The following is a 14,274-nucleotide window of genomic DNA, read 5'->3' as shown; positions in this document are numbered from 1 at the left end:
CAAATTTTTCTACAGAAGTGGTTTGCCATTGCCTTCTTCTGGGCATTGTCTTTACAAGGCAGATGACCCCAGCTATTATCAATGCTCTTCAGAGATTGTCTGCCTGGAGAATAATCAGGACTTGCAATATGCACCAGCGACTCATACAACCACCGGCTCCCATGGCTTCACATGGTCAGGGGGCTAAGCAGGTTCTACTCCTTGCCCAAGGGTGACCTGCAGGCTAGCAGAGGGAAGGAATGCCTTACCCCACCTTTGGTAGAGACATGTCTCCACCCTGCCACCTAAAATTCTTAAATATACCTTCTAAACCCTGGAACAACTTCAAAAAAAATAACAGATCGTTCAGAAACACCTTACAGTTCTTGCTGACAGTTTTCTCAAAGCATTAAATACGCAAAACTTCACTGAGTTTAATGCAATTATAATTTTTCATTTTTTTTTATCTTTTTCAAACCATTTGCATGTTATTTTATTTCACATTGTCAAGAAAAATCCTTGCATTTCAGGGATATTGCCTTGACATAATTACTAGCTTGGGCTGAATGTTTATCTTTTTCATTGGCAGTTGAGGTGTTGACTAAATACAATTTCACCCTGTGAAGTCAAATTACTTCCAAATGCATTCCCATAATCTTCTTAGACTGCAACTGTAAAACCATGAATTTTTGTGAATGGGGTGAGATGTTATTTTTTAAACACTTTCCATCTGCTTAAATTGGTGGGCGGTATTTCTGAATTAAATGTAGACTACCCTGTTAAATATTCCATTTTTGATCCTGTCCCCTGAGTATGGACTATTGGTAACGCATAGAAATACTAAAAGATAGTTTAGCAGTTAACACAATCACTTTACAACACCTGTGATCATCAGTCAGAGACTTATTCTCATTACTATCTGTTCTCCCTGAGATTATGTGTGTTTCCTCTCATTGCCCTACTTTTCTCCCACATTGCAAAAGACTTATGGTTAGGGTAAATAAGTTGTGGGCATACTTTGTTGGTCCCAGAAGTGTGGTGACACTTGCCACACTTGCTCTCACTGATTTGATTTGATGCAAAACAATGCACTTCACTGCATGCTTCAATGTACATGTGACAAATAAACCTTACAATCTTAGAAGTACTTGAATGTGTACTTGAGGAAACATGATGTGCAGATATATGGAAGGTGAGATTAGTTGGGAAACAGGTAAAAACACAGAGGACCAAATAATCTCTGACCATGTTGCAAATGTCCTTTTGTTGCAGGTGAATTTAATTGCTTTATTTATGTTTGATTTATAGGATGAAGTTGTATTTATATGAAGTTAATAGAAAATGGCCGGCTGATGGCGTAGTGGCATCAGCACTGGACTTCGGAGCGGAGGCTCCCGAGTTCAAATCCAGCTGGCTCCCTTGCACGCTTTCCATCCGTGCTGGGTTGAGCGTCGAGCTAGCAACTCGGCCTCGTAAAAAATGAGAAAGCCTGCTTAAAAACATGCCGTCATGACGGCATCCCGATGACTCCACTCGGAATTAAGGGCTTTCTTCTTCTTCTTCTTCAATAGAAAATGGATCTGCAAACCTCCACTAGATTTTAAAGACAATCAACAAATAAAGTTCAAAGTAAATTTATCAAAGTACGTATATGTCACCATATACGACCCTGAGATTCATTTTCTTGCTAGCATACTCAATAAATCTATAAAATAATAATGATAACAAAATCAATGAAAGACCATGCAACATAAGCATTCAACCAGAGTGCAGAAGACAACAAACTGTGCAAATACAAATGGAGAAATAATAATAATAATAAATAAATAAGCAATAAATGTTGAGAACATGAGATGAAGAGTCCTTGAAGGTGAGTCCATTGGCTGTGAAAACAGTTCAGTGATGGGGCAATTGAAGTTGAGTGAAGTTTTCCCCTTTGGTTCAAGAGCCAGATGGTTGAGGGGTAGTAATTGTTCTTGAACTTGGTGGTGTGAGTCTGGAGGCTTTTGTATCTTCTTCCTGATGGCAACAGCGAGAAGAGAGCATGTCCTGGGTGGTATAAGATGCTGCTTTCCTGTGACAGCATTTCATGTAAAGCACTCCCAGGAGATCAAGAGTTTCAGGGTACATTTTGACTCCTGTACAATTGACAAAAACCACTTGAATTGTTGTCTGAGTTGTGCAGTGCTGAGGAGCCTATTTTTAAGAAAACTTCCCAGCTTTGGTATGCTGTAATATTAATACTTCGCTGGCAGGTTGGATTTTTTCCAGATTTCTCAAACTACTGACGAGGAATCAAAATGACAATGGAAAGCAATAGAAATTGAATTAAAATGCAAGCCCCAACTTAAAAAAAAACAAACACAATTTGTATATGTGAGAATCCTTTTAAATTACTTAGTACTTCCCAGACTCTTGAATCATGTTGGGTCAGACTGAGTAAAACTCAACTCTGCATGAACTGGAAGTAGTTGATGTTGGTATTTGTTAACCAAAATGGGAATGCATTTTCTGCTCTAATATATATTAATCCTCATCCCATGTAGTTTCTGGATTGATATACTGAATGACAGAGAGCAAGAAGGTCTCAGGTACCACTGTTGATTTTGCATAGTAAGGTGCCTGTATTGCTTTATAAATTTCAGGATTTTGACATTGTTAGCATTTCAGTACTTGCTGCCAATCCCGAGCTCCCAAAACTAACATGATGATGAGCCAACTTCTTGAGACAATGGAAGCACTTCCATAATGTTAAGATACAGTGAATTCTAAGATTTAGACCCAGCAGCATTAAAGGAATGGTGATGTGTTGGAGGGGAAATTGCAAGTGATGGAGTTCCAATGCATCGTCCTCCTTGGTGGTAGAGATTGTGATTTTGACAGGTGTAGCAGTTCTGGTGCATTATGTAGCTTGATTACATTGCTAGAGAGATAGAAAGATCATGATGTGGACATCCTAATCAAGGGAGCCGGTGTATCATGAATGGCATAAAGTTTCTTGAGACTTGTCAACACGGCACTCATTCACTGTGTTCCAGCACACTCCTTACCTGTGTCTTCGAAGTGACGGAAAAGCTTTGTGATGTCAGCTACAATGCAACCAGCCTCCAACCTGTTCTTGTGGACACAATATTACCAAAGCTGTTCTGGTTGAGTTTCTAGTCAGCAGTGACTCCAGAATATTGATAGTAAGGGACTCCATGATGAAAATTCAATCAAAAGTTAGACCCCCTTTTGATAGTTATTGCTTGGACATAGATGTTACTTGTGGTCCTTCCTGCTTGAAGGCATAGGCTGCTTCACTTGGGGAGGAGTCGTAAATTGAATTCAATATCATATATCCATCAGTGATCACCCCCACTTCTGACCTCATAATGGAAGATAGATCCTTGATAATGTAAATGAAGATGATTGGCCCTAAGACACTACTTCGAAGAACATCATTAAAGCTGTCCTAGTGCAGGGCTTATTATCTTTCTTTCCAGGAGTCCAACCATTGAAGTGTTTTCCTTTTGATGCCATACTTTGGAATATTGATGACTTATGGCCAAGCCAGTTACACCTGCCTCCATTTCAGTATTCAGTTCTCTGGTTCCCATTTGGAAAAAGTCTACGAATAGGCCAAGAGCCAAATGGTTCTGGGGGAGATCTGAATCTCACCCACAACCACAGTGAAGGTAAGATTGCACTTGCTGTAATATCCACCAACAAAATATTCTGTCAATACTGGCTATCAAGATCACACATGAATGATTGGTCCTCTTTTTGAGAAACCAACAACATCCAAGGAAGAAGATAACATCATCAGAAACGGAAGAGGGAAAGCTGGTAAAGAAAAAAGAGATTTAAGTTCTAATACACTTTAATTTAAATTTCAGATTCCAATGCCAACTCATTGAAAACTCACTACCCTGCAGTCACCCAATGTGGATCATTTCAACCAACTAGTAGAATTTGTGTGGCGGAGTGGAGATGCGTCTTTACCAATGGAGGTGTAGGACAATCCTCTTCTCTAGCCTGCAGGTCATTCTTGGGCAAGGTGTAGCAGCTGCTTAACCCCCTAGTGAGGGTCACGTGAAGCCATGGGAGGAGGTAGTGGATGGTCGTATGAACAGCTAGTGAGCTGGTGCATATCACAAGTCCTGCTTATGCGACCACTGACGCCGGGCAGATAATCTCTGAAGAGTATTGATAATGGCTAGGGTCACCCATCTTGTAAAGACACTGCCCGGAAGAAGGCAATGGCAAACCACTTCTGTAGAAAAAATTTGTCAAGAGCAATGATGGTCAAAGACCATGATTGCCCACGTCATACGGCACAGCTCATAATGATGGTGATGAGCAGAATTTGAATCTTATTAATGATTGCAATCATGAAACAATTCTAGTTTTTGTGTCATTTACTTTTGTTCATCCAATTTATATTTAAAATGATGCTTGATGTATATTGTTTTATTTCTTACTTAGTGATCCTTTCCAAAATATTTTTGTCTCATATATCTAAATTAAGCAATCAGCATCCTCCAGTTAAATGTATTTCTATCAAGTATACAATAAGCTTTTTTTATTTAGATTTGGTGAAATTTATCAAAGTACTGGGATCTGGCAGGAAGAACCCTAGAGCATCAAGTTCATGATCCAGGATCTTTATCTTTTGGCCTGGGGATAAAGTGAAGCATCATAATGTCCTCTCTACCCTGGCAGAGGGACCCTGGGGCACGTCCTCAGCAGCTGCCCAGAAGCCCAGGGAGAAGGCCACTACAGTTTGTGCCATGACCAAGCGCTGAAGACAGTGGAAGAAAACATCTCCTCGGCCATTCAGAAAGCCCAGAACCTGTGCCAAAGCTGGAGGCCAACCACAGCTTCAGCCCAAATCATCAACAGGGTGGCTCCCCACAGCGTCTCACTAGGAACCGAGAGTCGGTCTTGGGAAGTAACCAAAGTTCTCTGGCTTCATCACATCGTCATCACTGAGGCCTGGCAGGGTCGTTCTGTCAGAAACCTTGAAGCAGGTGGTCATGGTAGAACTGAGAGTGCCTTGAGAAGACCGGATTGAGGAGGCACTCAAGCCTAAGAAGGCCAAATATCAGGAGGAGGTAGAGCAGTGCCAGGGACAGGGGCGGAGGGCACTTTGAGAGCCTGTAGAGGTGAGGTATAGACATTTAGCTGGCTACTCTCTCCTTGGCTTTACAGGGCTGCAAGGGAAAGAGCCATCAAGACCACCACAAAGGCTGCTGAGCGAGCCTGCAGGTGGCTCTGGATCCACGGACCAACATCATTTACAACATCACCAGCCACGGCCTGGTGACGTTGTATAAGATGTTGGTGATGCCTACTTTGTGTACAGTTCTGGTCAACTACCTGCAGGAAAGATATCAATAAGACTGAAAGAGTGCAGAGAGAATACACAAGCATACTGCTGGAACTTGAGGACCTGAGTTACAAGGAAAAGTTGAATAGGTTAGGGTTTAATTCCCTGAAGTGTACAAAAAAGAGGGGAGATTTGTTAGAAGTATGCAAAATCATGAGGGGCATAGGGTAAATGCAAGTAGCTTTTTTCGCCTGAGGTTGGTTGAGACTAGAACTAGAGGTCACGGGGTTAAGGGTGAAAGGTGAAATATTTAAGGAAACATGAGGGGGAGCTATTTCACTCAGAGGGTGTTGAGAGCCTGAAATGAGCTGCCAGCAGAAGTGGTGGATGTGTGTTCAATTTTAGCACTTAAAAGAAATTTGGATAAGTACATGGATGAGGGGTACGGGAACAAGCAGCATAATAGTTCAGCATTAACTAGATGGGCCAAAAGGCCTGATTCTGTGGTGTAGTGTTCTATGGCTCTATTCTTCAAATTCCAACACTTTAGATTCGGATGGCTGTGACAATCAAAACTTCAGTACCAGTGAAGCCAGTTTATTTCAGTATTGCTACTAAGCAATACTAAGCTACTAAGTACGATCTACTGTATTTAATTATTTGATAATCTAGTGAATCTCCTCTGATCTTATGGGTGATTCAGCAGAGGAAGTAGTACATCCTTCAGCTGTGTTTTGTTGTACCAGGCTGAGAGAGAGAGAGAAATTACACTGTCATCTCTTGAACAGGTTGCAGATATACTGTACATCTTCTTGACAACTTAATTGTGTTTTTGTATGTGTTGGTTGCTATTCTACCTGGAAAAGGAGAAATAATAGACATTAGCATTAGTGCTACCATTAGACTAGGGTGATAATATGATAACTTATAGTTTTAAAATTTAGCGCAAAACAAGCTTGTTTTGCTTTATGCATGATAGCATACAAATTGCAAACATTTACGCATGCTAACAGACTACATCCCTTTTCTTTTTTCCTATAACTGTGCATTAGCATCATGCTGGGTTCTGAGAGAGGTGGCTGAAGAGATCGTGGAGGCATTAGTAATGATCTTTCAAGAATCACTAGATTCTGGAATGGTACCAGAAGACTGGAAAATTGCAAACGTCACTCCACTCTTCAAGAAGAGAGAGAGGCAGAAGAAATTATAGGCCAGTTAGTCTGACCTCAGTGGTTGGGAAGATGTTGGGGTCAATTATTAAGGATGAGGTCTCAGGGTACTTGGAGGCACATGATAAAATAGGCTGTTTCTTCAAGGGAAAATCTTGCCTGACAGATCTGTTGGAATTCTTTGAAAAAAATAACCAGCAGAATAGACAAAGGAGAATTGGTTGATGTTGTGTACTTGGATTTTCAGAAGGCCTTTGACAAGGTACCACACATGAGGCTCTTAACAAGCTACAAGCCCGTGGTATTACAGGAAAGATTCTAGCATGGATAAAGCAGTGGCCAATTGGCAGGAGGGAATGAGTGGGAATAAAGGGAGCCTTTTCTGGTTGGCTGCCGGTGACTAGTGGTGTTCCACAGGGGTCTGTGTTGGGATCAATTCTTTTTATGTTACATGTCAATAATTTGGATGATGGGATTGATGGCTTTGTTGCAAAGTTTGCAGATGATATGAAGATAGGTGGAGGGACAGGTAGTTTTGAGGAAGTAGAGAGGCTACAGAGGACTTAGGTTAGGAGAATAGGTAAAGAAATGGCAGATGGAATACAGTGTCAGGAAGTGTATGGTCATGCACTTTGGTAGAAGAAATGAAAGGGTTGACTATTTTCTAAATGGAGAGAAAATACAAAAACCAGATGCAAAGGGACTTGGGAGTCCGAGGTGAGGAAGGCAATGCAATGTTAGCATTCCTTTCAAGAGCACTGGAATATAATAGCAAGAATGTAATGTTGAAATTTTATAAAGCACTGGTGAAGCCTCACTTGAAGTATTGTGAGCAATTTTGAGCCCCTTATCTTAGAAAGGACATGCTGAAAGTGGAGAAGGTTCAAACAAGGTTCACGAAAATGATTCCAGGATTAAATGGCTCGCCATTATGAAAAATGTCTGATGGCTCTGGGCCTGTATTCAATGGAATTCAGAAGAATGAGGGGTGACCAAATTGAAACCTTTTGAATGGTGAAAGGCCTTGGATATGGAGAGGAAGTTGCCTATGCTGGGAGAGTGTAAGATCAAAGAATACAGCCTCAGAATAGAGGGGGCATCCTCTTACAATGGAGGTGAGGAGGAATTAGCTAGAGAGTAGTGAAACTGTGGAATTCATCGCCACAGGCAGCTATGGAGGCCACATCTTTATGTATGTTTAAGGCAGAGGTTGACAGATTCTTGTTTTGTTAGGGCAGGAGGTGATACAGGGGGAAGGCAGGAGATTGGGACTGAGAGGAAATTTTGCATGATGGGCCAAATGGCCAAATTCTGCTCCAATATCTTACGGTCTTATGCTGAATCTGAATCCTGTAAGCTTCTTCGATGCAGTGCCAAACTTGTTCAGGAAGCTGCTTCTTATCTTACGATCTGTGGCCTTCTCTTGTGCCACAACGAGGCCGCCCTCAGGGTGGAGGAGCAACACCTTATATTTCTTCTGGGTTTCCTCCGACCTAATGGCATGAACATCGATTTCTCCTACTGATTTTTAAAAAAAATTCCCTCCCCCCTCCCCTCTTCTATTCCCCACTCAGGCCTCTTACCTCTTCTCACCTGCCTATCACCTCCCCCTGGATCCTCTCCTCCTTCTCTTTCTCCTATGGGCCACTCTCCTCTCCTATCAGATTCCTTCCTTGCCACCCCCCGAGCTTTCCCACCCGCCTACCATCACCTATCACCTCCCAGCTATCCTCCTCCTCCTCCCTCTACCTTTTTATTCTAGCCTCTTCCTTGTTCCTTTCCAGTGCTGAAGAAGGGTTTCGGCCTGAAACGTCGACTGTTTATTCATTTCCATCGGTGTTGCCTGACCTGCTGAGTTCCCCCAGCATTTTGTGAGTGTTACTTATTTATTTTAGAAATGTAGCACAGTAACAGGTCCTCCTGGCCCAACAAACCCATGCTGCCCAATTAGACCCATGTGACTAATTTAACTAGTGATCCATACATATTGTAATGCCGGAGAATGGCACACCATTACAAAACCCATGTGGTCACGAGGAGAACAGGCAATGGCAGGATCGAATGTGAGTCATTGGTGCTGTAACACCGTTACACTGACTGCTACACTACTGCCCCCAAGCAAAACATTCTCACATAAGCATTAGAACAAATGACAGACCTTGAGAATCCATCAGGTTCCTATTTAAAAATTGCTGCTTTATTCAAAGAAAATGCAATCATTTTTAATTATGTTGTCGTAATACATATACTTTAATAATGTAAGCATGTATTAGCATTAATATATACTACAGAGGCACATTGTATCCTTTAAGCTTTTTATTTATATATTGCACTTCATAAGTAATTGCCAGTATTTGTTGGTGCACATTTTAAATTGTGGACGTGACTTTTTTTTAGGTTTAATTCATGACTGTTTCATCATTCGATTAATATAACTCAGCAAACACTCTTTATCTGCAGGTGATAGATATACCTCAAACAATCAGTCGTTTTAAATGCACTTATTAATGAGGCAGAATAATTATTCATACTCTTCAAGTTGCTTAGCATTCTGCATAAATCACATTCTGCTATATAAGTTATCATTGATGCATTCATCTGCCTCCTTAGTGAATGTCTATTTCTTACCACACCTTGTATCTTAAACAGGGTACGATATTATCATGGCAGTTTATCAACAGTACTTGATAAACTCCTTGATGCAGTATTTCTTTGGTGATTTTTCTCCCCTTTAAATCTGTATTATGCCTTTAATTCTTCTGTCTTTTGAGTTGTGTCTGTTATCTTCGCTTCTTCTTTGGTACTGGAAGATTTTTCTGATTTTCCCTCTTTGCTATCTTTAACTTGTGTTTCTGTTTTAACTTCAGGTTTTTGTTCCTTTATAGACTCCTTATCTGATTTCTCTTCCTTTTGATCTTTTGTGGACTCTGGGGCTGATTTCTGTAATTCTGTCTTTTTCGCTGTCTCTGTCATCTCATCTTTTGTTCCTTTGTCACTTTCTTTACTCTGGTCTACAATTTGTTCTTTAGTGTCTGTTGCTTTTTCAGGCTCTTTTGCTTTAGTGGACTCTGGTTTAGCTTGTTCAACTTCTGTAGGCTTTTTTGATGCTTCTTTTATTGGTCCTGCTTCTTCTTTGGTCTCTGCTTTTGTGTCTTTCTTCACTTCCTTCTCTTCAGGTTTGGGTTCTGGTTTTGCGTCTTTCTTCACATCCTTCTCTTCAAGTTTGGGTTCTGGTTTTGCCTCTTTCTTCACTTCCTTCTCTTCAGGTTTGGGCTCTGGTTTTGCGTCTTTCTTCACTTCCTTCTCTTCAGGTTTGGGCTCTGGTTTTTCCTCTTTCTTCACTTCCTTCTCTTCAGGTTTAGGCTCCGGTTTTTCCTCTTTCTTCACTTCCTTCTCTTCAGGTTTGGGCTCTGGTTTTTCCTCTTTCTTCACTTCCTTCTCTTCAGGTTTGGGCTCTGGTTTTTCCTCTTTCTTCACTTCCTTCTCTTCAGGTTTAGGCTCCAGTTTTTCCTCTTTCTTCACTTCCTTCTCTTCAGGTTTGGGCTCTGGTTTTGCCTCTTTCTTCACTTCCTTCTCTTCAGGTTTAGGTTCTGGTTTTGCCTCTTTCTTCACTTCCTTCTCTTCAGGTTTGGGCTCTGGTTTTTCCTCTTTCTTCACTTCCTTCTCTTCAGGTTTGGGTTCTGGTTTTGCCTCTTTCTTCACTTCCTTCTCTTCAGGTTTGGGTTCTGGTTTTGCCTCTTTCTTCACTTCCTTCTCTTCAGGTTTGGGCTCTGGTTTTTCCTCTTTCTTCACTTCCTTCTCTTCAGGTTTGGGCTCTGGTTTTGCCTCTTTCTTCACTTCCTTCTCTTCAGGTTTGGGCTCTGGTTTTTCCTCTTTCTTCACTTCCTTCTCTTCAGGTTTGGGCTCTGGTTTTGCCTCTTCCTTTTCCTCCTTCCCTTCAGGTTTGGGCTCTGCTTTAATGTCTTTCTTCGCCTCTTTTTCTTTTGGTTCGGGCTCTGGTTTTCTGTCTTTCTTTTCTTCATCCTTGTATTCTGCTTCTGATTCCTTTTCCTCTTCAGATTCTTTGGTTTTAGAGTCTAGTTCAGAGAGTTCCTCTGTTTCCTTCTTTTCTGTTTCTTTAGCCTCTGGCTCCTTTTCTGGGCTTTCTTTCACCTTTGGTTCATCTGGTATTTTATCTTCCACCTTTATCGTTAGTTCTTTCTGATCTTTGCCTGGTTCCGCTTGTTTGTCCTCTGCTTGATCCTTGCTTCCCTTTTTCACATCTTCTTCCTTAACTATTTCCTCTTTTCCTTTCTCTTCTTCCATCTCTGTTTTGGCTTTAGTGTCTTCATCTTTAACACCTTCTTCATCAGATTTAGTCTCTTGCTTGTCTTTTGATTCTGCTTTGTCACCCTCTTGCTCTATTGCTTCCTCTTTTTCTTCTTCCTCTTCTTCTCCAGCCTCTTCAGATTCTTTAGTTTCTTCTGGTGTGGTTACTTTTTCTTCCACTTCTTCTGAAACCACTTGTTCCACCTCTTTATCAGTTACTTTGGCTATTTCATCAGACTTGAGTTTAATATGATTTGGCACTAAGGGTCCTTTATGATACCCTTCGATAGAAGAATAGGGACTTGCCCCAATAAATCTTGATTCTTCACCCTCCAAAAGTTTCCTTTACAAAATAAAATGACAATAGTCATACATTTTAACTAAGACAACTGCTGTTGATACTTTACAATTCTGAACCAAACAAGAAAAAACATTGAGTACAAAAGTGCATCAGAAGTTAAAATGGTAGAAATACACGGCAGACGGTTGCCTTATGAAACAGAAATAGGATTGCAATGAAAAAGGATGCCATGCTCTCTTTTAGTTGTCAACTCATCTATTGTATATTTCTAGCACTATTGATTTTTTTCTATACTGCAGACAAGGCTTGCTAGAATGGTTCAGGAGTTAAAGGACCTATGTAATGGAAAAAGATTGGAGAAGCTGCAGATTGTTCTCCATACAAAAATTGGAGAAGATTAAGAGACGTGATCGAGGTATTCAAAATAGATGGAATAGATAGACAGAAATGGTTCTCAATGGAGGAAATGCGGAGAATCAGAGAATTTAGATACAACTATATTTGCCAAATAAATTACAGTGACCAATAAACAATCATGTTTATTCAATGAGTGGATGGGATCTGAAACCCCTTGGTGGAAGTGGATTCAAAAGGGAATTGAAGCAGCAGAGTTATATAGTTGTGGAGCACAAAAACAGGCCCTTTGGCCCAACAGATCTATGGCAACCAAGTTGCTTTCTTGAGTTAGTCCCATTTTTCCATGTTTGGCCCATTTTCCTCCAAGCCCTTCCTCTCCTTGCACCTATCTAAATGACTTTTTAACATTGAAATTGTACCCAGCACTACCACTCCATTTTGTCAGTTCATTCCATATACCCACTACTCTAAGTGAAACGGTTGCTTGTCAGATATCTTTTAAATGTTTCCCCCTCTGTCCTTAAACCTATATCTAGTGTTTCAGACTCCGCTACCCTAAGAAAAAGACTGTAACCATTCACAAAATGAATGCACCTCTTAATTTTATAAATCTCTTTGAGGTCAATCTTAAGTCTCCTATGCTCCGGGAGAAATAGTCTAGGAGAAATCTATCCATTCTTTTTTTTATAGCTTATGCCTTCCATACAAGGACATGCTTTCAGAACAGAAATAAGGAGGAATTTCTTTAGCCAGAGTGTGGTGAATCTGTGCAATTCATTGCCTCATTCAGACAGCTGTGGAAGCCAAGTCATTGGGTATATTTAATGTGAAGGTTCTTGATTAGCAAGGGTGTCAAAGGTATTGGGGGAAATGAAGGAGAATGGAGAATATGAGATAGATAATAAGTCAGCCATAATGGAATAGGGGAGTAGAGTCAATGGGCCGGATGGCCTAATTTTGTTCCTATGTCTAATGGTCTTATGGTCCAGTCCCGACAGCAACCTAATGTATCTTTTCTGAAGCCTTCCCAGTTTAATGACATTGTTCCTATACCCAGCCTCACAGAACACTACCGCATATAATGTTCCAAGTGCAGTCTGACTAATATCTTGTACAGCCATAACGTGATATCCCAACCCCTGTACTTCTGTGGTTGACTGGGGCATGGGAACAGCTGGGCTACAGAGAAGGATAGGGAAGTGAGAGATAGAATGAAGAGCACAAATATCCTCCTTTAGTTTTCTTTGGCCATTTTATGATTGTTTCGTACTTGGGTGCCAAGGCCAAAACCTCCTGCAATCTATATTGTAAAATCTCGGGACTTTGTGACATCTGCGTGGACATTGTGAGTATTTACATTATCTGCCAATTCCTCTTAAATTGAATCCTTGTGCCTTCACATTCACTCAACACATCTCGCATTTGACATCTTACCTGTAAGCCGCAATTTCAATATCCAAGGCCATTTTAACATTGAGCAAGTCTTGGTATTCCCTGAGTTGTGCAGCCATTTCCCATTTTGTATTCCTTAATTCGTTTTCAAGTTGTTGTGTCGCATCCTGTAACATTAATTATTTTAATGAAATGTAAATGCGCACTAAGCCTTTAACGATGCAGAGCTCGTAATCAAATTGCGCTAGTGTGTTAACATTTAGAATTGGGAATCTGAGGACCGCCGACATTTATAAAATATACACTTGACTCTCAAAGTTTGTATTACATGTTAAGCGAATGCCATTAGGATTTTTTTTCAAAAACATCGTCTATTGTAAATTACTGAGATAAGTAACTAAAGAATACCTGATAGCTGGAAATATCCGCATTATGTCTATCTTCCATCTCAATCCTTTGCCTCTCCAATGAGTCTTTTGTGCCCTTCAACGTCTCCAGTTCGGTGTTCTTGGACTGCAGATGCCTGCGATATTCTAAGATTTCATCCTGGGCTGCTTGAATGGCGTCCGTGTTGACCTTGGCGGCTTGGTTCAGCCTTTCCAGCTTCACTTTGAATACCTCCTCGGTCTGACTGGTGGTCTTGACCGCATGGCCTTCCATCTGCGCGCGGATCTCTCGGAGAGCCGCAGTGATGTCGGACTTCAGCGAATCCCGCACTTCCAAAGTTATCTGTGAGCCCTGGATCTGATTCAGCAAATCTCTAACTTCATCGTCGTGATTCGCCTTCATGAAAGAAGCCTCCTCGGTAAGGTACCGGAGTTTCTTGTCCAAATCTACCTTTGTCAAACCTGCGTTCTCGATATACTTGCTGAGGGCTCTGATGCTGGCGTCGATCTCTTCCCTCATCCTGCTTTCATCCTCGTATCTCTGTTTGATGTGCTGGATGTCCTCCTCCAGGTGTTCCTGCTCCAGCTGTAGCTGCGCCTTGTCATTGCTGATCTGCACCAGTACATTGCGCAGATCTTTGATTTCTCTCTCGTACAGCTCCCCTATGGCTGATCTGCCGGCTTGCTGCTGCCTCAGTGAAGCGGCCTCCGCCTCTAGATTTTTGTTTTGAAGCTCCAAGTTCCGTACCTTGTCGATATAAGTGGCGAAGCGATCGTTCAATGTCTGCAGCATCTCTTTCTCGTTGCGCGATCTAATGTCTCCATTTATGGCCCCGGATTCCAGGCTCTCCGTGGAGGCCGTGATCTGCGAGCTGAAGTTGGCGGTCAGACTTGGGGCAACCCGTTTGTAGGAGGTAATTGTGCTAGGGCTCCGGGACCATGTCTGGGAATGGAAGCCGCTGCTTGCTAAAGAGCCTGCGGATCGGGATGCGGGTCGGGGCGAGTCCCCTAGTATCCTGCGGTAGGAGCTGGTGCCGAACATTGTATCCAGACTGTAACTCATCGTGCGGA

General features: G+C 41.6%; 1 protein-coding gene across 1 annotated transcript; it reads right to left on the bottom strand.

The window, feature by feature from the left end:
• Window positions 1–8,657: 8,657 nt before the first annotated feature.
• Window positions 8,658–14,274, bottom strand: LOC134338472 (neurofilament heavy polypeptide-like). Its single transcript, XM_063034306.1, has 3 exons — window positions 13,226–14,274; window positions 12,860–12,984; window positions 8,658–11,110 (listed from the first exon to the last, which is right to left on the bottom strand). The coding sequence occupies exons 1-3, from the start codon at window positions 14,264–14,266 to the stop codon at window positions 9,202–9,204; spliced, it is 3,075 nt and encodes a 1,024-aa protein (XP_062890376.1). The 5' UTR covers window positions 14,267–14,274; the 3' UTR covers window positions 8,658–9,201.

This window comes from Mobula hypostoma, chromosome 27 (genome assembly GCF_963921235.1).
Source record: "Mobula hypostoma chromosome 27, sMobHyp1.1, whole genome shotgun sequence".
NCBI lineage: Eukaryota > Metazoa > Chordata > Chondrichthyes > Myliobatiformes > Myliobatidae > Mobula > Mobula hypostoma.
The sequence above is the reverse complement of the archived record's forward strand: the minus strand, read 5'-3'. Positions and strand labels throughout refer to the sequence as shown.